General features: G+C 48.8%; 1 protein-coding gene across 12 annotated transcripts in view; it reads right to left on the bottom strand.

The window, feature by feature from the left end:
* The window catches only part of ZBTB40 (zinc finger and BTB domain containing 40), a 40,406-nt gene extending 20,395 nt beyond the window's left edge, over positions 1-20,011 (bottom strand). For 8 of the 12 annotated variants that reach the window (XR_007505777.1, XM_049798083.1, XM_049798132.1 and 5 more), the window contains exons 1-6: positions 19,872-20,011; positions 18,277-18,408; positions 11,572-12,359; positions 10,810-10,943; positions 3,690-3,870; positions 3,015-3,157 (exon numbers count right to left, since the gene is read on the bottom strand). Coding sequence is in view for 11 of the 12 variants with exons in the window: in XM_049798083.1 (XP_049654040.1) it covers positions 3,015-3,157; positions 3,690-3,870; positions 10,810-10,943; positions 11,572-12,298 (1,185 nt within the window). In the remaining variant the exon portion in view is untranslated. Of the gene's footprint in view, positions 1-3,014; positions 3,158-3,689; positions 3,871-9,052; positions 9,072-10,809; positions 10,944-11,571; positions 12,360-14,933; positions 15,003-18,276; positions 18,409-19,871 lie in introns of those variants that run through there. The other 4 variants (XM_049798101.1, XM_049798173.1, XM_049798093.1 and 1 more) reach the window with 4 other exon arrangements.
* Between the last annotated feature and the right edge of the window lie 5,033 nt (positions 20,012-25,044).

Here is a 25,044-nt window from a genome sequence, read left to right as displayed (position 1 = left end):
ACCTGTTGACATATCCTCCCATCTAATTCACACTGAGCTGACTCTGGATCTCTCAGACTTTCTCTTTTAAGAAAACACAAAAAGGGGTACAAGAGCAGCATCCTTTTGGGGAGTTCACGCTGTATCCTACCACTGCTCCCAGACAAGTGTCAACAGGCACAGAAGTGATGTCCCTGGCAGTGGCAGATGCAGTGCTGACATTTTGAGACTCATTTTGACAACACCAGGTGAGATGGTCAGAAAACATCTCCCCATTCTGCTTGCAGCAGGACTTTTCCATCCCCCAGCGTGTCCAGTTAAGATCGCTCCTGCAACGGCCAGTAACCTTGCTTGTGTTGTCATTGGTACTTGTCCTAGCTCTGAAGCAGTTTGGTTTGAGCATCAAGCTATGTAGGCACTGGAGCCAAAGGGGAGGGAAAGCACATAGCTCAAAATACCCAAATCCCCTTTAGAAGAGAGCCCAGACAGAAGGAAAGGACGGGTGTTTTTACCAGCTACTCTGATGCTCCAGGTTCAGGGCTGCACTGTGGACTGAACTCTGAACTCTGCAACAACCTAAGCCATGGGACACCATGCACATGCTCTTCCTTTGTATCCAAGTTTATTTCTTTTAAGTGATAATCTGCATCCAAGACATCCCTCAAATCCTCCACCCTACCTCTCCACATTACAGAAACACTAATAAAGCCACAAAGTTAAGCACTCAAAAAATAGTAATGCTAGGTAAAAAGTTCCCCAGAAAACCAGGGATTTACAGAGAGGCTTCACAACACATCATGTACTGGTTTTCCAGCAAAGAAAATCAGACTTGCTCCATGCACAGCTTGGACCAGGCACAGAAAGAACTCAGCTGCCTAGAAAAAAAGGCTGTTACACATAAAACTCACACTTGTCTTGCTGAATAAATGTGTAGCTAATGAGGCAGTGATTGTGAGAAGAAAAAGGAAAGCCTTGTCTTTATGAACCCTTGGAGAACTAGATCCTAACTCTGCCAGCCCAGAGCTCTAGTGCAGTGCTGGATGAATCAGGTAAGACGAAACCTTCAGAGGTGGCTCCTAATTCCACGTTCGTTTTCCCAGTACTGCACATGACACACCAGAGATCTCAACTGCACATATGCCACAGGCCCACCATTTTAATTTAACTTTTGAAATAATTAAGCACTTTTCCACTTGTCTGAGGGGAGCAGGGAAATAAACAAATAAAACAAGCCTGAAAAAAAGGGAACCCCCAAAGGTCAGTCTACACTTGGCAATTTCTGCCTTATTTTCCTGTGCCACAGCAGGGAAAAAGCTATGCACCCAGCCTCACTGGAGTGCTCCCCAAATACATTTGTTATTTGCTGGGAACCTGTGGGCTAAAACAAGAACATGAAGGGATCCCATAGAGAGAAGAAGGATTTTGTATTCACAGCAGGGTTTGGAGGCTCTGCAGCAAACAGAGCATAGAGTGACTGAAGAGGACAAAGAGAAATACTGAATAACACTACCCCTTCACCAAACGAGGCAGGAGTACCCTAGTATATGATGATGCAATTAAAGGCTGTATCCTGTGCCCAAGGAACAGAATTATGATGGCAGAATGGTTTTGGTTTATTGTTGAGTGGTTTTTTGTTGGGGTTTTTTTTTTCAATGGGAAGGAAGATAAAAAATGGCTGCATTTTAACTACCTAATTTCGTTAAGACAAAAAGAAGAGTGCAGGGAAAAGGTGCAGCCTTTAAAAGAAAGACCACACTGCAACATGAACAGGCATATATGAAAAATCCTAATCTCCCCACTGCTGATGCAGCTTCCACAGCTAGGCGTTCCAGGCACCCCCATGCAGGTGTCTGCTGACAGCCAAAATATCCCCAGCAGATGCCAAGTCCTTTGCTGCATTCATGCCTTGCTCTCTCCTCTCACATCCCCATTCCAGGCTCAGCCATGCTGCTTTCAGAGGGGAAAATTCATCAGCCACCAGTCACACCCTAGCCCATGAGGACAAGGCAGATGCCTCTGTTGGCAGCACCTTCTTTGGCCCTCCTTGCACCGAGCTGCACCCATACTCAGGGATGCTCCAGGCTGGATGCTTGGTCAGGGATTGCATACAAGTGAGCAAGACAATAATTGAGGGACTTAAGAGACAGGCAGAGGTTCTCAGCCCACCTGTCGTGGCTCTGGTCAGGCTCACTCAGACAGAAAGCAGACATCATTCATGCCACTGAGCACAACAGTGCTTTCCACTTGCTATAATCCTGCCTCAGGGGAACTAACTGATGTGACAAACTAGGACAGGAGGTGTGCAAGCTGTGTACTGAACGCAGCATGCTAGGGCACCCTGCAAGTTTCAGCTGCACAGGCAGGGTATAGCTAGATACACCCAAAACACAAAGGAAAGCAGGTTATACACAATATTTTGTCCTTTATGGTGTCTGCAAATCAGCATACATAATGCAATTGCTTACAGGAAAGCAACAGTCTTCCCCACCAACTGCTGCATTCAACACATTAAACAAGAAAAAAAAAAAAAAAAAATCAGTCAGTGGATGTGCTACTCTTGCAGCAACTGTGTGATAAAAGCTGGGGGAGTCAGCTGAAAGGTAAGCTGATGACCATGCACAGAAGGATGTTAACTAGCAAGCAGGCAGCACAGAGGTATCAGTGGTTCTGCTGAAACCAAACTCCACTACAGACCCTTCTCCAGGCTTACAAAAGGCATTTTCAGGGCCTACGAGGAGTACCAGGCACCTCCTCTGCCCCAGGCTCTGCTTGCAGGGGCAGTCTGACACTGTACCAGGCAGTGTTCATCCTGGTCTTGGGGTGGCCTTCACAGCTCAGCTTTCACTATTCCCACAGTTCAGCACAGAAGGACCTGAGACAACACATGTGCAGTCCATGCTGTGCAAAAGGGAGGTGAAATTGCCAGGTGAGGCTAGCGCATCACTTGGCAAACCATGCGATAAGATGTTGCCTTGCAGACACACACACCCCCACACACACCCTCACAGAGTTTTCCTTATTTCAGATTCTTTTACCCGCTTCTCCGAGGCGGTCAGGAATCCCTCTTCTGCTGCCTCCAAGAACTCTACAATGGGGCTCAGCTGTGTCACGCTCTGGATCAGCTCCTCCCTGTGTCCCAGCAAGCGAGCGGTCAGTGTCTCTGCCTCATCTGTGGTCTCTAGGGGGAAAAGGATTCAGAAACACAAGAGAAGAAACAAGTCAGTCTGAAGGAACTGACAGGCTCCTGAAGAGAGTGAGACGCTGTGAAAGATCTAAGTGAATAGCAAAGCTCATCCCAAGCACAAGCAGCAGAGGAAAACCACTTTACTATTCTCTTTAAACTCTATGAAAGGAAAACGTCTCATTTATCTAACAGAGCACAAAGCCATAAAGCAAGCTGGAGGTTAACACCAGGTTTGCAAGGCCACTGCTTTGTGTCAGACTCAAGTAAGAAAGGAGCTTTCAATCCTGAGGCTCAGCTGTGCTCTGACCCATGCTGGCTGCGCAGCCATCGATCCAGCCCTCCAGGCAGCGATGGGAAGAGCCCTACGCTGCCTACACCCCACTGCTGTGGGACGGAAACACTCCAGGATGTAGGCCAGCACGGGATAAGCCTCCTGCATCCGAGTAAGGATACAGGGTTTCTGGAGACCTGCTTTGCCTGTAAGGTTGCCCGTTCACTTTGCCAGAGGCTGCACCCAATTCTCTACCTGTCTGCTGCACGTCTTCTCCGCTGCCCTGTTCCCTCTCCAGCAAAGCTGCTCTGAGGTTGGGATTTGCATCTTGAAACAGCTTCAGTAAAGATACAAGGGTCTGAGCATCCTTCACTTTGCTCAGCAGCTTCTTGAACACCAACTGTTCCCCTGCCTCTGTCAGACAGGCAACCAGAGCCTACAATGGAACAGGCAAATGCAGGGAAGGTTTTAATAACAGACTCAACTGCCCTATACAAACTGACAAAAAAAGCAGAATCCTGGGGTTTTTTTTTTGCTTGGGACAAAAAAATAAACAAAACAAAAAAATAACCACACAGACACACACTCAAGCTCATCTGCGGCCACCAGCCCCGGGAAGGAGGACAGCAAGCCCTGCCTGCCAACCCTTATCTTTACAGCAAGTCCCACAAACTGGAGCTGGTTCCAGTACCAGACATCTCTTCATTTCTCCCCCTAACAGCCAAATGCCAGTAAGTCTGAGACCTAATAAAACATGGTTTAAACACTGTTACTTTGGAAGCCCAAGGCTAGGGCAAGGGATACTAGATTTCACTGCAGAACAAATAGAGATGATCACTTGCACAGAAAGCAGAAAGCATTTTAAGTGGGACTTTCAGGAATCTCCATCCTCAAGTCACAATGGAGTTGTATCTCCTAGAGAAAGCTTTGGAGAGGAGGCACGCAAACTCTGAGTGTCATGGGCTCTCAGCACGCCTGGCAATCATGCCCAGAGCTCCAAAATCAACTCCAGTGACCCAAAACAGCAACCAGAAGCAAATATGCCTGCACAGTTATGGAAATAAAAGGAAAAGAAATAAGCTGTAACTCTTGCTCCCATTTCCCCGGAGTCCTTTAACGCTGTAAATATTGCCCCTAAAGACACACGCTCCCCAGCTCTCCAGGAGAGATGCCAGCCTTTCAGAGCAGGCATCCTTTATTAGAGACTCCAGGGATGCTATAAAAGTACCTTTGAAGTGGAGAGCTTAGCCCAGCTCCAGAGAGAGCGGCCATTTTCTGCTGTCATTGTCATTTTTATTTCTACGATAAAAAGACTGAATGCAACTGCTTGGGGCCTCACCAGGGGGATGGTGGACTTGCTTTTCCTAGCAGGTGTAAATGCTCATATATTAGGGCAGCGTGACAGTGCAATGACCTATTGCAAAGAGTATCCACAGAGGGAAAGCTGCAGGGGTCCCAGCTCTTACCCGCTAACGGCATTTTTCCTGCTGAACAGAGAGACATGGACATGAAGGGCTCTGTTATAAAGGAAGAAAGGAGATGCCACAGACGTGCTGAAGAACAAGCTTAAAGGTATTTTTTTAATGCAAACATTAATTTGTAATGAGACTTGATAACCAGATCATGTTTGTTGTCAAGGTTTGCATGCATGGCCCCCTTCCAGATCACAATGATCCTGTAAAACACAAAAAATCTTGATTCTCACCATCCTAAAGGTGCTCAGCACCCTGCCAAATACATGGTTTTACTAATATAGATGAAAAGTAACTTGCATTGTCGCACTGTTTTTTTTCTTTTGAATATTTTTTTTTTAATTAAAATCAGCACAGCATTGCTACCCAGAGCTCCAGATAACATCTCTTCCTCAGTGCATAGATCTGGTTAATGGAAATGAGTTTTCAGAAACTGAAGGGCTCTGCTATTTATAGTCTCTTTCTGGAAGACCTCTCCTCGGACACATTGCTCAGTGGGAACAACAGCCTTTTAGCATTGTTTTGAAAGAGCACACAGTACATTTTAGACTTACTTCGAAGCACTAACAATTCCCAGAGATCCTGGAAAAAAACGGAGAAATACTGGTATTAGCGGGAATCCCAGTTTCCACTTAGTCATAATGTGCCCACACATTACAGCCTGATCCATTAGGCTTTCACTGCCTGGGACACTTGCAAAACCCTTCATGGCCAAACTGGCACAAATTGGCAGATATCCAGCTTCCAGACTGGAGCAAAAGACCATCTCTTTGAGCAGGGAAACCAAGTCACCGAGACCTATATTAAGCTTGAGCTGTGCCACCAAATAGGTTCAACGTCCACCAAGAAGTTTGGTCCCAGTTGAGAATGTCAGTTCTGGTGGCCACAACACTCCTAACTCAGTACCACAATGGTCACACACCATGAAACAGTCCTCCCAGTTCATCTCAAACCTCCCCATTTCCACAGCAGCCCCAAGGCAAGCTCTGAACAGGAATCTCTGCAGGTAACACCTATCTCCATATCATCTGCACATCTTCCACGTTTTTCCAGATTTCTTTCCTAATACAATCAATTCCTACACTGCCATGTCCCTTTGCCCCATCACAGGATCTCCTGCTCTGCCCCATTGCTCCTTATTATTTCTTGCTCTTTCCAACGTACCCTGCTGCTTTGGGTAGGAAGATGCACAAGGCTGCTCGTGCAGAGCTACAACCTGCTTTTGAAATGTGCAAGAGCTGAGTTAGCACTGTGTCCTCCCAGCCACTCATTTCCCTCCTCACACCAATCTACAACACTCCTAGTAAACCAGTGCCTCCAAGACCTCCACCTCCCGCTCCAACATGATCGTGAGATTAAGTTTTTTTGGGTGGGGACAGGGATGCTCAAAGACCAGCTGGTGTCTGGCCCTTTAGGGAGCGACCCTGAGCCGGGCTGAATTCAGTTGGTGTACCAACCTGAGGGGTGTCCTGGGACCCAGAGAGGACCTCAACCAGATGGGCAAGTAATGCACATCCCACCCGAGAGTGTGATGGCCCATAACTGAGACTAAAGAGGCATGTGGGAAGAGAAGGAGGGCTGTTCAGTGCAGCCACTAGCCCAGCTGGCCACTAGCCTCTTCTCTGCAGGTGGGTGAGCAGGGATATGGCTTTTCATGCCTTATCCATGCTCCTGCGCTCACCATGAGAGCACATCTCAGCAAAAAGCCACTTCACTGACTATTACTGAGTGATCTCTCTCAAGCATCACCTTTAGGGCAAATGCAAGCACTCAAAGTGTGGTGGGGAAGGATCTGCAAGAGACAGACTGGAAAACCATGGGGTTTAGGGTGACAGAAGAAGCTAGCTCCCTTCAGACCCCTCCCTCACAAGCTGAGGCACATTCAGTTACAAGACTCCCCCCTGAATGTGGTAAATCCTGTGCCAGTACCTCAATGCCACCTCCATTCCCTGAGGAGAGCTGCACTGGCCACTTAGCAAGCTGCAAAGTCCCTGACAGCAGGAGGCTGGGCACCGTGGGGAAACTTCCAGAGATAAAATCATCAGTCCTCTATGAACACAAGCTGCTTTGGATTTTTTTACTGGTTAATTTTCCATGTGCATAAGGTGAAGCAAATATAAAAAAGCCACTGGAAATCCGCACGGACAAAGCTGCTGCCTGCAGCATCAATGGCATGGACAGCACCAGGAGGGGCTCTATACATATGGACCAGAGAGAAACTCCTAGGCTATGACTGCACCATGAAGTCAATCAATTATCACTGTGCGTACAATAATCAGAGAAAAACTACGTTCCCATTTCTAGTTCAGAAATCTGAAGTGCTTTTTTTTCAAGCCTGCATTTGTACGTCACTGACAAGGGACACCCCCGTACCAGCAACACTCCATGGAGAATGCTGACCCTTGCTTGCTTCGTGCAACAGGGACAAAAGCTCAGCCCAAACTTCCACACAAGTACACCAGAACAGGGGGAAAAAAAAAGTTCTCCAGCTCTGCCACTACAAAATAAAACCCTCAACCTATCACTCCTAATCAGGATGCAGAAGATAACAGGAAACTTCTTTCTTCTGCCACATCCAGAAATCCCTGCAGCTGCAAATGAAGGACGACAATAATTGGACAGGCCCATAGGCAATGGAAATGATCCACAAGCACAGTGACATTTATTCTACGCAGGAGAATCAACGCTCCCCCACTTCATCTGAACCCAGTAGTAGAGGGAACAAATGAGCTGTGCAATAATTTGAATTGAGTTTCTCTAAGAGAGCACAGGAAGATAAGACTTGACACCAGCAAAGCTCTTCTACGCTTACCCAAATTACTGCAATTTCAGTCCTGTTCTCATTTCCAAGCAGGTTTCATCCAGGCCAGAACCAAATTAAATAGGAATAGTTTATGTGAGATACACAGAGACACTCTAAAACAAAAACAACCTCAAAAATCATACCTCCCTAAATAGAAAAGCAACTAATCTGCATTTTTCAGCCCAGGGAGCAGAACGTAACATCAAACTTGGAGAGAAGCAACAATTCTCACAAAAGCAAGCGCTGCACCACAAAACTCCTTAGGGAAAAACCTCACGACCTAACAAACCTCTGCTGGAGGTAGCAAGAAATAAGGCAGCAACACCAGAGGGGAGCAGACAGAAGCACTGTGGGGAACGAGGCACCCATGCAGGGACAAGCTCACAAGCAAAGGAATAGAAATACAGAGGCTACATCCAAGGCAAAATCCCACAGAAACCAAAGGAGCCTGAACACCGGGACGGCCTCAGTGTCAACAGGCAGGCTTGCAAAACCCCCATGAACACCCGCAAGCCCCCACACTGCCCAGGCTTTGCTGTCCAAAACACATCGCTGCTTGCCTATAGAGATAAGCCACCCACAAAAGGCTTCTGAGCAAAAGGACGTGCAGGAGGGATGGGAGATCTCCCTTGCAGCAGGGCAAGCACGCCCAGCAAGACTGCCTAGTAACAAAGAAACAGCATCTCACCAGCTGCCAGACCGACTTTTACCTGCTCTGAGGCACCTAAAAGACTTCAAGCAAATGACTGGCAAAATAATAAAAAAAAAAAAGAAAGAAGGGTGGGGAGGGGGAGAAGGAGAGAGAAAAAAAAATAATCCATTGACGCCTACCACTGGCACAATCTCAGCCTTAATTACGCATCCCAAGCTGGGCTCTTCGGAGCTGAACTTGCACTTTAAGCATGACTTTAAAAACACACTGCTGTGTTTCCCCCGAAGAAAATACTGGGCCCTTGCGGGAAAAAGCTACTCTGCCTGCTGGAAACAGAGCCCAGGCTCAGTGCCGGTGCCCACAGGTCCTGCTTGTCCCAGATGGGAGCTCAGAGAGGGACAGATCTGGCTGAGCCCTCGCTTACAACAGGCTGCAGTCTGTGCCCCCCACTTCCCTGGGCCTGACACTTTTCATGTTTGTCACAGCTGAGAAGTGGTTTTTCAGGAAGGCTTAGAGAAAATCCATTTCTTATTTATTCAGCATTTATTTATAGCTGCAGAGAAGTTGTCCAGCTGCCGTTTTGTGGTCAGACACCCAAACTGTCTCCGAGCTCCACAACCTCTCGCTTGGCTCCTGCTGCAACAATTCATTTGGGAGCATAAAGGGCCACGCACAGGTCTGCAAACCTCACCTGCTGGGTCTTGGAGGTGCTGAAGAAACACAAAACAACAGTTACTGCAAAGCAATAGAAAATGGGGCTGTTATGCAGAGCAAAAGCAAGTCAGCATGCCTGCCTGGGCATTCTGCTGGTGTGGTTCTGCCCTGTGACCGTGGAGGCAGCACAAATGGGCAAGGGAAGGCATGCCAGTACAGGTGATGCCTGCTGTCATGGGTGCATGGAGCTGCCAAATCCCTTCTGGCAGCACCCATCCACATCATACAGCACCCTCCCCAGCTATGCTCCAATTGCCAAGGTGCAGAATAGGTAAAACCTTAAAACTGACATGTTTTTCTGATCAGGGTGATGAACAAATGTACAAAAACCTAATCTTTCTCAAGGTGCACAGGCATGCTGACAGCAATGCACTCACAGGTGCTTGTCAGCCCAGTCAGGCTTGGGCTTGCTGCTAAAAACACTAATTAGGACCCACATTTCCCTCCTAAAGCCCCAGAGATGTTAAGTTCAACACCATTAGGAAGGTCAGCAGCTAAGGGAACACAGGCTTCCCTCCGTGAACATTTAAAGGCTCATCAGAGAAGAAACCTGCACTCCCTGACTCAAGGGAATTCTCCTCCCTGCTGTCATACAGTTTTTTTTCTAATAAGCACGTTGCCTTGGGTTTTTAAAAGCAGAACACCACCACGGCCAAAATGTCCCATGTCCCATAGTCATACTGGGGACCGAGTGACTTGAATCCAGACAGCTTCCTGGCCAGCAAGTGCATGGAAACCTAAATAGCACTGCAGCCCCCCAACCGAAGGAATAGCATTTCTTGGCTTCAAAAGGTCAGCTAACCACGAAGCCACTGAAGAGCTGGCAATAAAACAGTCACACTCTCGTTTTTCCACATACAGAAAAGGTACGCAGGGCAGTTCATGCAGCCTGGTATGAGAAACATTCTACCCAAAACAGCCCGGGTGAGGAGAGCAAGTACAATCCCATCCTCACTCCATAGTGGCCACAGCTTTTTTTGTAGACCCTGCAATCATGCAGGAGCGTGCAGCCAGCATGAGTGCCCTCCTGACACAATCATTTCCAAGCTCTGTGTCCTGCACCACTGCTATACCAATACGGATGTAACCTGCTGTTTCTGCAGTGGCTTGGAGCTGGTACGACAGCTGGTATCTGTTTACCATTGTTCACAGCCCAGAGTATCAGTATCCTTCAGGATTAACCAAGCACCAGACTCAAATATCCCCTCCAACAGTAACTCGAGCATCATTCATCAGCAACGACTGCTTTTAAATCGGCACATCGCCAGGAGAAGCTCAGCGGGGTGGCACCCATAGCCCCTCCCCCCCCCAACACTCCCCACAAGCAGCCTGCCATACGCAGAGTGGAGCAGATGCTCCGCAGCAAGCCCTCACTGAGGGCTCGGGAAGTCTATTTTGGGATCTCATGTCAGTCGTTTACAAGTCAATACAGTTCCCAAAGCAAATGCCATAAACAGGAGGACAGAAATCAGTGCTGGAGCTCTTCTACAACACAACGAAGATATCTTCAGGGCAGGACATATACTTCCTCACCTATGTGCATGAGCAGCTTGCTCTTAACAGATGCTTCTCTCCAGGGCATTATTCAGGTGAGCATGTGTTGTCCTTCAAATAACCAGGCACCAGAGCCCCAGTTGCCCATGAAACAATTTCCTAAACAGGGCACAAACTATTCTAGCCCTCAGCAGGATAAAAAAAACCACTTGTAGCATTTACCCAAGTAGACACACCTACCTCCTTTTGAGAGGCATCAATTTCTCTGCACTCTTCTAGTCTTTTCAGCACAGCTTGGTTATCAGAAAGGGCCTCTGAGAAAACACTTTCATACTGAAGAAAGAAATCCAGTTTACAGCTTTTGCTCTCTGATGCTGTGTGAGAGAAACAAGACAAGTTATTTGCTAATTGAAGGGATTCACAGAAAGTATGATGTGATTGAAAGGCATCAGTTTGTAACCAGCACATTGACTATAATAGGGAAACTGTGACTCACAAATCCCTTCCAAAGATATCACGCTGCCTGGAGGGAAAACCAACAGTTTATTTAACACCAGTTATAAATGGAACATTTATTTTAAACCCAGTACAGTCTCTGTTTTCCTCCCATGCTGAACAGGAGTTTAAAGGATAAGGTAGCATTAGCAGGCAACTCTGTTCACTTACTGTTATACAGATTGTCTTATCAACCTCATGTCCTGCACTAACGCAGATCCCACTGTACGTCAGATGCAATCACATGCATGAGTAAGAAAAGTTTTGCTCACTACAGCTCTGTCAAAGTGGTGAGCGAGAAGCAACTGCAAAGGCCAAAGGAGAGTATTGCACAGTGCTAAAGGAAGAAAGTCCCTGCAGAAAAGGGGTATATGTTGGTGCTGCTCCTAACCCAGGGCAAACTAAGAAGAACAAACAGAGAGGAAAAGATGCCCTGTAAAAGAAAAACATGAGTCAATGCAGTTGCAAATAAGAGGCAATACTGAGGCCAGACCTGTAAAGTCTCACCTAAATCCCTCGCTCCTCCTTTCTCATCTGGAGGCTCAGCAAGCTCCTCTTCCACACAGCCACCCTGCCTGACACAGGCAGGCTGATCAGGACAAGAGCCTGAATCCTCCTGGAAGGATCTGGAGTCACTCAACATCATGTTCTGCTGAACCCAGGTGTGATTCACGGCAAGTGTCTGGCCAGGAGAAACATCTGCTTCCATTTCTGCTTCTAGAGGGCCAGGAAAAGGGGAAACTCTCTGAGGAAGGAGGATATCTGTTTTTCCTTCATCAGGTTTTTCAGACTGGGGCAGGTTATTAGCTTCAGCATGGTTTCCAGATGAGTCTGCTGCCTGGCTGGAGACTTCTCTCACTACCTGGTCCTGAGTAGAACAGCTGATGAGGTCCCTGAGGAGGTTTTTGCAACTAACAGCCACATCAAACATCTGCAGACTATCTGCCACAGAGATAAGTTTGGTGAAATTGTGCTTCCCCAGGGGGAGTTTGCCACTGTACATCATCTCCAGCAGGAGTGCAAACTCCTCAGGAGTCATCACAGAAGCATCGATGGAGATGGTGTCCGTGCTGTCCAACAAGGATTTAAAAAGCAGGCTGGCAGCAGCCAAAACCACCTTGTGTGCTCCAAAATGAACATTCCCAACGAAGATGGTACAATCACAGAACTGCTGCTCTTTGCAGAGAGCGTACAGCTGCTGCAGCAGCTGCTTGCTGTAACTGGGAAGCTCCATGGCACCAGGGTCTACTGGCCTCCTCTCACTGTGGACGTCACACTGCTTTCACAAAGCCCAGCTAGTTTTTTTTTAAAAAAAAAAAATAAAAAAAAATCCTGTTAGTACTTTGCTCAGATACTAGCCAGACAGAAAGAAAGAGTAAGCAAAAATTACTTCTCAGTTTATACCTCCTAGTAGTCTACTATGCTGCAGTTCAGTGGTTCCAGCAAGAGGCCCCATTCTGAACTCACACTCCCTAAATTCATCAACTTACCCTACTAGAGCTGAAGAGTCTAGATACTGTTCAAATATAAATACATCAGAAAGAGCTTGGAAATGAGTACTGAGTCCCAGGAGCTATAAAAAAGGGAGAAGAAACTCCCTGATGTGCCTCCTACCATACAACTTGAGGTGTGAATGCTCTTCAGATCAGGCACTGCAGTGCCAGGCTTTGCCTGCATCCAGAAGCTGGAGCTGATGCCAAATTCAACAGCTGGTTTCTGAAAGGGCAGGAAGATCTGTTCAGACTATCTACCAAACACAGAAGAGAATCTGAGGTGCTGGTTTTGACATGCAAAGCACTAGGTGGTTTGGGACCAGTTAATCTCTCCATGTCACTACTAAGATCAGCAGGGACATGCAAGCGTTAGAGATAAAGGTCTGCTTGCAGCCCAGGGCCTTCAGCACCTCCTTTCTCAGCACACCACAGTTGTAACTCATCAATTTACAAGTCTTTTCCCCCAACCCATAATTTCTTGCAGAAGTCCACAGCCCTAATCCCATACACCAGAGCCTCACTTTTACTTCTTCACCCCTGCCCCTGTTACAGGAGGGAGAACACATAGGACATCTGCCAATGGAGTTTTTATCAGCGGGCTATCTGGTGTTTTTATCTAAGCTAGACAAGATAAAGATGTTACTGCCTTGTCTACACACTAGGATGCCTAACACTGGTCCTGGCAATGATGCTGAAACAAAACAGCATGAGCACTAGAGGAAGAGCACCTGGATAGACACGATTTACATGACCTTCAACTGCTTAACATCTTTGCACTCAGCTTCCCACTGTCTTGTAAAGAATAGAAGTAATATTGCCTATCATCAGGGCACAAGCTTTAATGAGCCAATGCTCACACACCACCTTGAAGTGCTGTCTTGCACAAAAGCAGGCTCGGAGCAACTTCCAACTTGCACCAAATTGCAAGTTGGAAGCAGACGTTGGGCGCAGGTTGAGCTGGCATCTCGCTCCCACAAGGCGCCAACCCCTCTGGAGCTCAGACTCTGTGGGAAGCAGGACCCCACAGGCAGGCAGGTCTCCAGCTGTCCTTCTGCATGGCACTGCCTGTGGTAATTGTGGGAAGACAGGAGGAGCCAAGAGACATCACTTCATACTACAGCTACAGACGGCCAAGCAACTGGTTGGTAGATACCACCCATGCAAGAGAGCTCTCCTGCTCAGCCAAGAGCTCCCCTGTGCTTTAAAGAGCATGTACTATGTAACTTGCTTTTCAATCATCAGGATAAGATCACAGATGGTTTTGACATCACCTCAAAACAGAGATGTCATGCTCTCCATCTGAATACCTTTGAAGAGCACAGGGTAGGTGGGTCCTTTTCTGGAAGGCAGGGAAACCTAAGTAGCTACCCTACCCTCCTGCTTCCCAGGAGCCAGAGCTTCTCCAGGCACATCACTGCGAACGGCTGTCTGATCTGCAGCTCATCTCTGCTACTTCGCAAGTACCAGATCCACCCCCTCACCCGTGCACAGGGCTGGCCACCTGCACTTCTAGCCTATTAAATATGTGGGCTCTGCTATCCTCCCACACTGTTGTAGATCAGAGTAACCAAGCTACCATGAGCAGAGTTGCTGCTGGTCGTGGGAGAAGGAGACCCATTTCTTTTGCCACGCTCAATGTAATAGCAGTTTTAGTCCACCCACTCCTTCCCTGGAGCTGAAGGACTTCCGTATCCGAGATGAAATTGGGTCTGCTGGTTAATTAATAATAGCTGTGGCTCTTCCTACAAAAGGACAAGGAGGAAACATTGATGTCCTGGAAGAGGTGTCTGTTCACTTTGCCATGAACAGCCTTCTGCATAAAACCTATCATTTCCACTGTGGCAAGCTGGAAGAAGCAGCAGCACCGTCTGCTCCCTCTATTCCTGGCAAGAATATAGAAGACATATTTGCCCATGACAGCTCAAAACAGTAAAGCTCTAAGCAGCCTAGCAGCACCTCCCCTTCTTTATTACAGCAACCCAGAGCACTGGAAAATGTGTCCTGAGCAATTAGATCAGACATCTTTGTTTAAATACATTTTATTTCTTTAATTACAGGGACCCAAAGATCCAGTACTGCCAAAGAGAACAGATATTTTTTAACAAGGGGTGATGGCCAAGACCACCCTCAAGGCAATTACCCCCTACTTAGAACACACTTCAGGCTTTTATTCAAAGCTTACAGCCAGAAGGGACCACCACCAGCATCATTTTTCATCCGTCACTGCCTCCTAGATTTCTGGACTCAGTAACTTGGGTTTGGCTAAAGTTTCTCTTCCAGAAAGGTGTCCAGTCATGATAAGACCTGATTTTTAGGGGGAGGACCCTCCACTGCCATAGTTCTTCTAACTGTTAGATTACATGCCTCATTTCTTACCTGAGTTTGTCCAGCTTCATTTCCCAGGCATCTTCTAGACAGCTTTTGGGAGATTTGTCTGGGACTGGGCTGAAATAGGAATCTCTCTGAGAGCAGGTAACTAATACCTCAGCAGCAATGACTGCTTACAGAGCATGAGCCATCTACCTCTGCCCGCACCACTGGTAAGAAAAAGCCATTTGTTATTTTTTCAGCTTAAAGCTGCTTCCCTGCATCCTCTTTGGACCCAGGCTCACTAGAGTTTTTTTATGAATTTCAAACTTAAGATCAGTGGGCTGCTTCTGGGGTCTCTGACACCTGAGCCACCAGAGCACTGCCTTATTCCAAAATACCAGCTCACTTGAGTCAGAAGAGGGGACAGAGGAGACAGAGGTATTTGCTCATCTTAGCTGCCCTCCAGATGGGCTTTGCAAAAGAACAATGAATCTTTTGAGGAACATCAAGGGACATCTTAAGCCTTGTCCTGACAGGTTTCCAGGGAGAACACCAAGGTGGCTCAGGAGACAGTTCCACTGACTTCCAGTGAGACTGCAAAGTCAATCAATTTGAGTCACATTTTCAAAAGTGCCCAATATTCCTAATCCTCTACTCAACCACATGTTGATAAATGACCTCCTGTTCATCCTTAAGCAGCAGTTATCATCTGGGACTGCTCTCAGGACACCCACTTCAGCAAAGAAGCCCCTTCTTCTGAACCTCCCAAGTACAGGAAGTCCACAACGAGTCTGCCCCAAACTTTATACTCCACCATCCAGTTCCATCTCTTTCACCCTCTTCCCAGGTATTTCTGTCCTCATACACCTCCACGGTTTGAGGAGATCATGTCTTTTTCTTTAAGCTACATCAGAACAGCAGAAGGATATGTTAATAGCAACAACACTTCTTCACAGAGGAGGAAGAAACAGAACACCCAATTCTGTCTACATAACCAAAAAGGAGTTTCCAAATTAAACTACTTCTCTTCATCATTCATATAATTACTTCAATCCAGATTCAAAAGCCATCCTCATCACTAGGCTTATCAAAAGATAATTGAAATTTAGGACTGAGCACTTTAGCAATTACATGCTACAGAGACAGGTGCTCCAAAGATGCACAGATGAGACCATCCCTCCCTTGCAGTTATGAGGCTGCCACAGTACCACACATTGTCAGAAAGTCCATCACAAGGCACAGAAATAATTTTAATGCTACCACGGCCTTAGTAAAATGTATACTTCTCACTGCCATAGTTAAGGGCTTTTACAAGGTGCTAGTCAACACACCTGATGATATTAATAAAATAATGCCAAAAGCTACTTCCTGCGTTGATTAGTAGCATCTCAGTAGCCAGCCTGAAGATGCATTCCATGCCTGAAATTATTCCTTGGGATGCACATGGAGCAGGCTTTTTTTAGCTTTCAAAAAAAAATTTTTTAAAAAACCCCAACAAACTATTGCTGCACTGCCAAGGAATTAAGCAATACCATAACACTGCTTTTTAAAGGCACAAACCCCCAGCCTTGCGCTCCCTCTTCTGACAGCGCAGTGCAATGCAATGCACAGACGGATGACAAAGCTTACTAAAACCAATCCGCACACCCCGTGCAAAAGTAGAAGAAAGCAAATCCTATGCAAACTCTAAAAAGCTAAAACAAAGTGTGTAGAAAAAAATAAAAGTGGACAGAAAGAAGCAAAATGGAAGAATCCAACTTCTCTCTCTTAAGTAAATGCCACTTCTGTTAAAGCTGATTAGAGGGTCTCACAGGAGCAGCCCAATAACCCTCCTGTTCCTGCACTCTTAGCTTTCTGCTCAAGGGAGCTAAAATCCAAAGTGGTCATTGAAGTAAGTGCAGGTCCCAGCCCAGGAAGGCTTCCTGCCCCTGTGAGAGGAGCTCACTCCATCACTACCCATTTTGCACTTACTCAAAGGCTCGTTTCAAAAGACTCATGTAAATCAGTAAATGCAGCAGGATGGAAAGCTGAGATTCATTCCCTTGTGTTACCTGGCCCTGCAGTCCCTTGGGTACAACAGCAGCCTCCAGGCAATGGGCAACTTTCTGTTTTTAGCTCAGAGGAGTTAAGGACAGTGACAGCCTTAAATCAGAATCTGAATGCTTTTTGTGTGTGTTTACCAGTTTCCTGTTTTCTTGTTACTAAGATGATGACCTTACAAAGAGGGTTATTGGAAAGCCAGAAAATCATGTACTGCAATTCAATTTTCTTACCTCTCCCACCAAAAGTAATTCAGTCTTTCAAGTGTTGAAAGAGGCTAAGGGGTCATTACCTTTCTCCGGGGTGCTCCAAAGGGCCAGAGCAAGCAGCTCTCCCAGAGGATAATGTAAAATCCAGTACGAGGAGCCAGGGCACACCAATTTGTTTTTCAATCTATTTTATTTCAGTTCAGAGCATCAGTGCAGACAGATAACAGAGGAAAATAAGCAACACTTTGACTAAATTCAGCGCTCCACAGTCTCTAAAGGCAGCAGAATATACCGCTCAAAAAACATGCAACACTTTGGCTATCTGTCTGCGCTGATGCTCTGAATGGAAATATAATAGATTAAAAAAAGAATAGGTATGCTTCAGCTCTTAACAGCAAGTCTTCCATTACTCTTCAAAGCGAGGGCTCATGCCTATCCCTCCTGGAATAGGGTTGCCCCAACAAGAGAATGAAATCATGCAGTGGAAAACCAGCACAAACACAAAGCAAGAGCTAAAGTTTGCTCCAGTCACTGCTCAGCCATGTCTCACTGTGCCCAAGAATACTAAAAGTGCTAATTGTATTTTGCAGGTTCCCATAACATTCCCTCAAAAACCAAAAGTTGGACATCTGAACTCCTGTTTGTCAGGTAGCTTTATACCAGAGAAGATTGCATGTTGTAATTTATTAGTGGTTTTTTAAAAAAAACAAAACACAAAACAAAACACTATTTTGACCAGTTTTTGTGATCCATTTTGCTGTCAGCAGAAGTGCAGAAGACATTTTTTCCTACACCCAAGAGCAGACATGGTACAATGTACCCGTATGGTGTCTTGATCCAAAGGTCTCTTCAAGCACACAGGGAAAAAAAGCTTTAAAATGACACTTCTCAAGCATGGTCAGCCCAAAATGGGAGCAATTCCCTCAGACTTGTTAGTAAAGTACACAGAATTACTTTGAGCTGAATCTATCAAGACAGCAAGCCAGGAAGCACCTGGACTTCCACCACTGTCACCTCCTGCTTTAGGCCATCAGAGGGGCACCTCCACAAACCTGAAACTCCATTAAAGCAAAAGGACCTACAACAACTCTTCAAACGTTGAGTGCAGCTGCTTTAAAACAGAGGAGGATGCAGCAATGTAAAAGCCTAACAGCATTTACCTCAGTAAGCCAACTCACTTATTCCGTCTCCTGGAAGACTTCTGTAACTGCTGAGCTGCGGTCTGGGAGACAACAGGCGCATCTTCAGCACCTTCTTTAAGCAGTATGTTGAGGCCATTAACTCAAAATATACTGGAAAGAGAGATGAAACAAGGGCAAATGAGCAGGGTATGGAGGCTGGGGTGGTCAGCTGGGAGAAGACCTGCCTTCTGGTCTGTACTATAACAGGCTATTCCTGCATCACCCTGTCCTTGCACCAGGGTTTGAAACCCAAATTCCTCCTCAAACACAAGACACTTGGTATCTCTTAACCAAAACCCTGCAGAATCAGGCTGCCTTATGTCATATCTGGGCCCATAAATCAGATGTGCCAGCTTTCCTTTCCACCACAGAAGAAATTACCCCTGAGAGTCACCTACAACCCTGTCTCTCTCTGGGAAGGAGATGGATTTTGTTGACCAGGACCCACCACAGTGCATTTCCATAAGACATCTAACCTAACCTGGGGACAGGCTGCTACAGAAAGGAGCAGCCCTGCTCCTCCCTTCTCCGTGCTCCTCTGCAGCAGCTCTCTTGAGCTGGTGACCACACAAGAAAACTGGATCAGACCGCTGATTTCTTGGCTCAGTGCAAAAAACCTATTTATTAATCTCTTGGTGGGTCAGACTTCTAACCCATCATCTCAATGAACAGGCAAGACTAGCCATCCAAAGCAAAGGAGAAGAATCTGTAGCAAAAGGCATGGAAGAGCAAGGTAATGCCTTTCCCTGCGTACCTTTAAAATACTTTCTTGGAGGTTCACAGCTTCTGCCCAAGCAGGAGACACAGCTCAAAGAGCCCCTAAAGCACATCTAATGAGAACCATCTTAGGGGGGTCAGTAGTATCCAGCTGACAGGCTCTGGCCCACAGATAGAGCTGCAATTCTAGTGGAAGAATCTTTGCTTGTAAGCGTAGTTTACAAAAGGAAAGACTCAGGCCATATTTTCCATGGCAGTGACACAATCAACCAGCTCAATTCGGCAGAAGGGCCACGGGTAGTGTTTTAAATACGAGGGACTACAGTCCTTCAATTCTTTGGCCATCCGTGGAGCACCTATCAAGCACACCTTGATTTAACGCAGCACTCCCGTGGGGGATCCACCTCCCGGCCAGGCTGCAGGCAAGGGCAGCCCCCAGGCTCCCTTCAGCCTCCTTGGGCTGCCTGCGAAGGCTTCCCAGGATCCGGTCCCTCCCTGCGGGTGAGGACAAACTCTCCCGTCCCCCTGCCCCCCGGGACGAGGCAAACCGCCCCATCCCCGGCGCGGCAGAGCCCGGGCCCAGCTGCCCTCCCTTCCCCCCCTACCCGAGCGGGTCTGGTACCGAGGTGGGGAGGCGAGGCCTGGTCCTGGCGGGGGAGGCCAGAGATGGGGGACAGCCCAGCGGGGGAGAAGAAACTGCCCGCCGAGCCCCTCCGGGACACCCACAGGGGCAGCCCGCAGAGGAGGGGCCAAGCGAGGTGAGGTGGGCCGGGCCGAGCCGAGCCGGGCCGGGCCCGGCCGCCCCCGCAGCGCGGCGCAGCCCCCAACCCGGCCGACGCCACCGTCGCCATGGTTACCTTTATTGGGAGCGGCGCGGCGGACACGGCTCGCGGCGGCGACGGCCGCCGCCGCGGGAACAATAAAGCTTCAACAACAGCCGCCCCTCCCCCCGCCCCCCTCAGCGGCGCTGGCCCGCGCGCCGCCATCTTGAAGCGGCAAAGGGCTGTCTCCCGCGGCACGTGACGGAGGGGCACGGGGGGGGAGGGGGAAGAGAGAGAGCGTGCGAGCCGCCGCCGGCAGCTGGGCATGCGCAGTTCTCTCGCGCGCTCTGCTCGCGCGCGCGGCTACTTCACACACACACCCCCCACACCCCCTCCCCTGCCGGGCCGCTCTGAGGGGGCGAGCGCCGATGGGCGCCGGGCTGGCTCCTGCCGCCGGGCCTCCCCCGCGGCCGGTTGCCTCAGGCGCCCTCGGAACGCCCCTCGGCTAGTGGAAACACCATCCTCCCGGGGTAGAGCCGGGGCCCGTTTCCTGAGGAGGGCGGCGGCGGTGGTGGTGGCAGGGCACGGGCCGTGTGTGAGCAGCCTGGTGGTGGTGGTGGTGGGCGGCTGGCTGCGAGGGGCCTGCCGGGCTGAGGCAGGGCGTCCCCGGGCAGGAGCGCAGAATGCTTGTGGATCACCCGCCCTTGGGCTGGGCGAGGGGAAAGGAAGACTTGGGCTGTGCTGGGCCTTTCAGAGCCGAGGTTATGGGCATACTTATGGGCACTGGCCGCAGGAGGGGAGTGGGGCAGAGGGGCACAGTCCTGGAAGAGGCTCCCAATCTTCCTTCTGCTCCATCAGCAGCTTGCCCAGTTGCTAGCCCTTGGCTTCACAGCACACTGCTGGCACAACTGCCCGCACCCTCCTGGCAGCCATCTCAATGTTGTAGTGGTCCCCTACACCTTCCCTAGCCACCCTGAGGGTAGCCTCACCAGCTAGCCTGCAGACCAGCTCATGACCACTTGGGTCACCAGGCCTAGAAAGTGAATCGGGGTGGGGGGGTTGCGGGCAATCCCAGCAGGGACCCCCAGGGTATATGGCTGGCCCCAGGAAATGCAGGGGGCAAAGGAGCTACTAGGTGCTGAAGGCCACTGTGCTTTTCAAGGTCCTCTGTACGTATGTTACGCATTAGGCTGCGTACAGCAGGATGCGGGGTGGGAACAGGTTGTCCTCACTGAGCCCGTGCATAAGCAACCTGCTCTCCAGACAGAGGTGACGAGACCCCAATTTGTATTTCTGTACAGACACATGCTGGCATAGCAGGGGTGCTCTTTGTTCTCCCCCCAAGATCTTGGTGTGTTTATGTTCCCTGTCTCTCTGTCAGTAATCTGACCCAGCCTGTAGCTCAGAGAGGGCCTCTGGGTGCATTTCGTTTCAGCAGGCTTTGAGAGCTTCCAGATGGCCCCAGTAAGTGGGACTGCCCCCTGCCATCAAACAGCCAGTGCAGGGAACAGTCAGAGGCCACCGAGTATCCCTGCAGGCCTTGCTAAATCACAGCTGTGCACGGATCATGCCCTGGCCGGCAAAGATGTGAGCCCTCTCCTGTGTGTTAATGTGGAGTGGGCGTTTTCTGCTTTCTGTAAGGTTGCACAGTGCCAACATGCACACCTGAAAGCTGCTGGTCCCTCTGCGCACAGCTCTGACAGTGCTCTGGGGAAGTTTTGTCTGACTCGTGTCCTTGTGGAAGCAGAAAGATTGGGGCCGTATTTTGCATGAAAAATTAAAAAAAAATAATAATCACCAGACGCTGTAGAGAGTAGCAGGTTCAGGCATTGCGATTTGTATTCCCAGCTCTGGAAGGGGGCTATTTGCTGCCATCTATTGATGAATGGAGGGGGAGACCTAATAAGCCGACACATTTGCATAAACAAGTGCTAATTTCGGGACAAGTGCATGGAGGTGGGGAGAGTAATATCCTCGGCTATGTAGCTTTGAGACCAGGCTGTGTGTGACCTGGCAGAGAGCAGCAGGCAGGCAGGGCCCTGGGATTATGGGTCCTGGTGACTGTCAAGCCCCTCTCCACAGGGATGCACATGAAATTCTGTGGCTGGCATGTGGTCAGGCAGATCAGCTTGCAAACAAATGGGTATTAATTAGAAACCCACAACGTCATGGTGAGACCTGCTTTGCTCTGGGGCTTCTGTGCTCTGCCAGGGAAATGCCTTTTGGCTGGGATCCTCAGCCGTGAATGGCACAGCCAGCTATTCTGGCCCTTAGAATAGAAATGGCATCGCAGCAGCAGGTTTCAAGGTCACTTTTGGTGAATGCAAGAAAAGCAGGACAGGCCATTTTCTTGTGGAGGTGTGGAGAGAGGTTGCTGGGGAACCTGCTCAGACTATGGTCCTTTGCCACTCTCCTGCAACTAGTTGTCTCTGTTACAGCTGTCAACTCCCGCTCCACCAGTTTTCTCGTAAGTGCTCCTATTTATGTGCTGAAGAGTTCCCTGTGAAACGGTGCTGAACCCAGATCTGAATATTTTTATCCCCAGGCTGGTGACAATCAAAGCAAGTTGATGCTGAAGCCCTGAGAACTCACTAGTGTCTGTTGTTCTGTAGCTGCTGACAGCAGCTGACCTGAAGATGATGACCAGGCTGTATCAGATTAAAAACCTGCACCCCATCTGCCAGGGGGGAGAGGCTGGCACTTGCATCGGTGAGACAAACGACAGCGAGCGCTGCCCGCTACACTAGAAAGACCATCCTCATCCCTGTCAGATCTGCACTTGCTGGCAGGGTCATCTCACGCTGTCCGAGGCAGTGATGAACCACAGCAGAGTAGGAGCTGTGTGTTGCAGTAGGTGCCTTCTCTGGAGCAGCAAAACCTTTCCTGCAAAGTCTAGGATGGCAAAGAAGAGCCCTAAATATCTCTGGTACCTTGAGAATTGGTCCCTGGGGAAGAAACTTGCTGCTCCAGCACTGAAAGGGGTCTAGTGGGGCATGAGGTTCTGGCTCTGTGTTTGTGAACCTGCCTGTATGGTGTCTGCTTTGGCTTTGTGTTGTGGTACTTTCAGCAAACACCTGGAGCAGGCACCTGTGATACAGCTTTTCTTCCAAATTAGAGAGGAAAAAGCTGAATGCCCATCACTGCCCAGATCAAGGCAGTGCAGCAAAAGGTGTAAAAGGGGTGGCTTTTTGCTGAAAGCAGCTCAAGATGAAATTGCTGTTTGCTTGGTGGTGTCTGTGATTCAGGGTGGACTGACAGGATAATAGCAGCCTGCTGAGAGAGCAGCTACAGCCTCCTGCCTTGGAGGTGATGCACAGTGGTGTATGGAGATGACAGGACAGTAGCATGATGAGAAGTGATGGAAAAAAACAACAAACATGCCTTCAGAGAAGCCAGGCAGCTTTCCTCCAAAGGCTGAAAGTAAGGTAGTCAGAGAGGAGAGTCCCATGATACTCTGGCTACAGGGAGAAAAACAGATTCAGAAGTTCCCTTCCCCATCTGCCTGTTTCTGTCCCCTCTGCTGCTTAACTCAACAGGGTTTGAGGCCACACAGTGTAAATCAAACCAGTGCCATGATCCAGGCTAAGAGTAGCCTCCCCAAATAAGGAAACAGGTGAGGAAATGGGACAAGAACAGTGTCCCAATATACCTTTGTCAATTCCCATCACAGTAACACCTTGTTGTCCCTTGGAAACATCTTAATTCTCATACAGCAAGTACAGCGTGGAGGTGTACCATCTGAGTGTTTCCCTAAAGTATAGGACTGTAGGATAAAGCTCCACCAGGTGACCCTCCAGGGAACCCACAGGGGAAGACCTTGAGCAAGGTGAGCCATTTTTGAGTCCACCATCCTGCTAGGGATCACTTGTGTCACACAAAGGTGCCCAGATGAGCATGTGCAGTGTCTCCAGCTCCTGCTGTCTCACTGGGAGCAGGCAGAGGTCCCACAGATCCAAACAGGCCTTATCTCTTGTTCCCTGAAAGAACCCCTCTTGCTGAGACGCAGCCCACTGAAGGAGCGAGGACTGCCCCGCCTTGCTGTGCCAAAACTGTCTCCACACAGCTTGGAAAGCTCCTGGCAGGGAGTCAGATGGGGTGAAACACAACCTCCCCTTTGAAGTGGGGACACTGATACTTAGTCCTCTCCAGAGGAGGTCATATCTTCTGGAGGGATGGGTCCAAGAGGTCTGGCTGGGTGGGATCACTCCAGTGGTCATATCCAAACCACACTGTTTTCACAAGCTGTTGACATCCTTTCCAGGCAACACAGACCACAGATCTGCTTTGGATGCTCTTGGAGCATCTCTTGGTGACAGCTGGGCTTTCACATGGCGCAGATCTGCCCACGCAGGGGAAAAGAAGTAAGACAGGGGGATGCAGCCGTTTCGGCTTAGCACGGGCAGGGACAGCAGTGAGCCAAGCTCAAGGCCGTGCAACCACATCTTTCCCCTCCTAGTTCATAGTCTGTCCTCTGCACTGCAGCCTGGGTGGTAGCAAGCTCCATCCCTGGCTTGCGGCTTCTCCTTTGAGCACTTGAGGGCACTGTTGGAGTTTGGAAAGAGGGAGATTTCTGCGGTGAAAGAGTTGTTTGGTGTCATACCATGCAGAGGCACATCAGTTTGCACGGACTCTGGCTTCCACTGGAAACCTAGCTGTTCACAGGGGTTTATAACTTTGGCAGGAACGCCCTGTCTTAGGCAAAACCTTTCGCAGAAAATATCAAGTGAAGGAGACTTCTTTTATCTTCCTTTTTCTGAAAGCATTTCTCCCATTTTTTAATCCCAAAGCTTCTCTCTTCAGGGTCTGATTTCAGGGAAGGGGTGGGATGCATGGTCAGTTCTTGAGGGGAAGCAGTGAGTTTGATCACATGGAAATACACTTCACCTGCACAGATACTTCAAGTTTCCAAAGTGCTGTTGATGCAAGGACTTGCAGCCTGTCCATGTGCAAACACAGATCTCTTCGATCCTGGTATTGGCCTCCAAGGGAGCCAGCAGAGCAGGCTGTGCTCCGGGGTCAATGCTACAATGGCTTAGAAGGACTGCACACAGCACTCTGCTGAGAAGCTGTGCCAGAATAATTATTTACATGTGCTGGCATAAAGTAATTACTAATGGAGCGGAACACCATGCACAACCCCTCCAAGCTGTCCCAGAGGAGACACTGGGAGTTACCATGCAAAGTGCACTCTCCATGTACTAAAGTCCAGATTTTCTCCCACCCCAGTCCTTCGCCCTCCTCCCAGGGGAGCAGCTGTTTCATGGCAGAG

Source organism: Accipiter gentilis, chromosome 1 (assembly GCF_929443795.1).
Source record: "Accipiter gentilis chromosome 1, bAccGen1.1, whole genome shotgun sequence".
In the NCBI taxonomy this organism is placed as follows: domain Eukaryota; kingdom Metazoa; phylum Chordata; class Aves; order Accipitriformes; family Accipitridae; genus Astur; species Astur gentilis.
Note: the sequence above shows the minus strand (reverse complement) of the source record. Positions and strands in the feature narration are given on the sequence as shown.